The sequence below is a fragment of the Camelina sativa genome, chromosome 7, assembly GCF_000633955.1.
Source record: "Camelina sativa cultivar DH55 chromosome 7, Cs, whole genome shotgun sequence".
NCBI lineage: Eukaryota > Viridiplantae > Streptophyta > Magnoliopsida > Brassicales > Brassicaceae > Camelina > Camelina sativa.
In genome coordinates, this window is record NC_025691.1 from 6,031,516 (window position 1) to 6,034,026 (window position 2,511).

At 41.9% G+C, this 2,511-nt stretch overlaps 1 protein-coding gene across 2 annotated transcripts in view; it reads left to right on the forward strand.

The window, feature by feature from the left end:
* LOC104700468 (laccase-3) overlaps positions 1-2,060 on the forward strand; it is a 3,018-nt gene extending 958 nt beyond the window's left edge. Inside the window, exons 1-4 of one of the 2 annotated variants that reach the window (XM_019227487.1) lie at positions 7-44; positions 141-385; positions 480-1,571; positions 1,705-2,060. In XM_019227487.1, the coding sequence (XP_019083032.1) occupies positions 157-385; positions 480-1,571; positions 1,705-1,835 (1,452 nt within the window). In that variant the 5' untranslated portion in view covers positions 7-44; positions 141-156 and the 3' untranslated portion in view covers positions 1,836-2,060. Of the gene's footprint in view, positions 1-6; positions 45-140; positions 386-479; positions 1,572-1,704 lie in introns of those variants that run through there. The other variant, XM_010415989.1, reaches the window with a different exon arrangement.

The following is a 2,511-nucleotide window of genomic DNA, read 5'->3' on the forward strand; positions in this document are numbered from 1 at the left end:
ATCACTGTTATCAACAGAGCCCGTTACAACATTAGTATCCACTGGTAATTTAATAGAATTGAACATCATATTTAACAAACATATTCTCACATATGTTTTGTCACGTTCTGCTCTGTTTTAATACTCTGTTTTTTTAACAGGCATGGACTTAGACAGATGCGGAATCCATGGGCTGATGGTCCTGAGTACATTACACAGTGTCCGATCCGTCCAGGACAAAGTTATACATACAAATTCACAATCGAGGACCAAGAGGGTACACTTTGGTGGCACGCTCATAGCCGTTGGCTCAGAGCCACCGTCTATGGTGCTCTCATTATTTACCCTCGTCTTGGTTCTCCTTATCCCTTCTCTATGCCTAAGCGTGACATCCCAATTCTTCTTGGTAAGAATACATAACTTCTAACCACTTCAAATTGCAAATTTTTTGTTTATTTTTGTTGTCACGGCTAATGCTAAATACTTGTGATGAAAAATAGGGGAATGGTGGGATAGAAACCCAATGGACGTTTTGAGGCAAGCACAGTTCACGGGAGCAGCAGCTAATGTATCTGATGCTTACACAATTAATGGTCAACCAGGCGATCTTTACCGCTGTTCCCGGGCTGGGACCATGCGTTTTCCAATTTTCCCTGGCGAGACGGTTCAGCTTCGAGTCATCAACGCTGGTATGAACCAAGAGCTCTTCTTCTCAGTCGCTAACCACCAGCTCACAGTCGTTGAAACTGATTCCGCCTACACAAAACCATTCACCACAAATGTCATCATGCTCGGTCCTGGTCAAACCACAAACGTCCTCATCACTGCAAACCAACGACCTGGCCGTTACTACATGGCAGCTCGAGCCTACAACAGCGCAAACGCTCCTTTCGACAACACAACCACGACTGCCATCTTACAGTACGTCAACGCTCCAACAAGACGTGGCCGTGGTCGTGGTCGTGGTCAGATGGCTCCGGTTTTCCCTGTTCTTCCCGGGTTCAACGACACCGCAACCGCAACAGCTTTCACCAACCGTCTCCGGTACTGGAAACGAGCTCCAGTACCACAACAAATCGATGAGAACCTCTTTTTCACCGTCGGGTTGGGACTAATCAACTGCGCCAACCCAAACAGTCCACGTTGCCAGGGTCCTAACGGGACCAGATTCGCGGCCAGCATAAACAACATGTCTTTCGTGCTACCACGAAGGAACTCCGTCATGCAAGCTTACTACCAAGGCATGCCCGGAATCTTCACTACTGATTTCCCGCCTGTTCCACCGGTGCAATTCGATTACACCGGTAACGTTAGCCGCGCGCTATGGCAGCCAATAAAAGGAACCAAAGCATACAAGCTTAAGTACAGAGCTAATGTTCAGATTGTGTTACAAGACACTAGCATTGTCACGCCTGAAAATCATCCCATGCATCTACACGGATACCAATTCTACGTTGTCGGGTCAGGTTTTGGTAATTTCAACCCGAGAACAGATCCGGCTAGGTTTAACCTATTTGACCCACCAGAGAGGAACACCATTGGTACACCTCCAGGTGGTTGGGTAGCAATCCGGTTCGTCGCTGATAATCCAGGTTAGATGATCTTATTGACACAAAAGCATTTGATACTTTTTTAATCACAAGTTAAATGCTCTTATTAGTGACTAAAAAAAATGAAAAAAAAAAGAAACAAATTTTGACATATAAAATGGTATATGTAATGCAGGAGCATGGTTTATGCATTGTCACATTGATTCACATTTGGGGTGGGGTTTGGCTATGGTTTTCCTAGTTGAGAACGGTCGTGGACGGTTGCAATCAGTTCAGGCTCCACCGTTGGATCTTCCAAGATGCTAATAAAAACCTTCTACAGTAATTGTACCGTTGGATCTAAAGGATTTATGGGGTTTTGTTTCGTTATATTTTTTTTCATAAATGAAAAAAGGCTTTGTGGGTAATTGATATGTTAAAAAGATGGTGAACTGCTCTATTGAAAGTGGTTTCAACCTTTGTACTTTTGTTATTTTCCTCGTAATAGAGAGAGTGTTTTGGATTTTTCCTATTATAAGTTTACCAAATAAAGCTGTGTGTTTTCTTCGATCATCATCCTCTTCTAGCTGACTTTCCCAAACAATATAGCACCATATCCAATCCTCAAGTTTACGAGAAAACAATTCTAAAGAAACAAAAGTAAACAACGTCGTTGCAATTGTTGTGGACATAACATGAATCGTGAGAATATAAAAAAGTACAAAAGGCTAATGAGATAATCCAAATGATCCAAACACACACCAACTGATCTCTTTATTAATATTTTGAAACACAAGTCGATATATACGAACAAGAAGACACAAGCGGTATCGGTGAAAACACAATACATAATTGATAATTGTTGAAACACCAAAGTGAACAAACACACACACTTTGGGGTACTCATTATTCGATTCGACTAATAAAATTTTAGTACTAATATTTGATATCTAATAAGATTTCAATATTCTTACACAACCCTGGTTTAACACTCCACAAATGA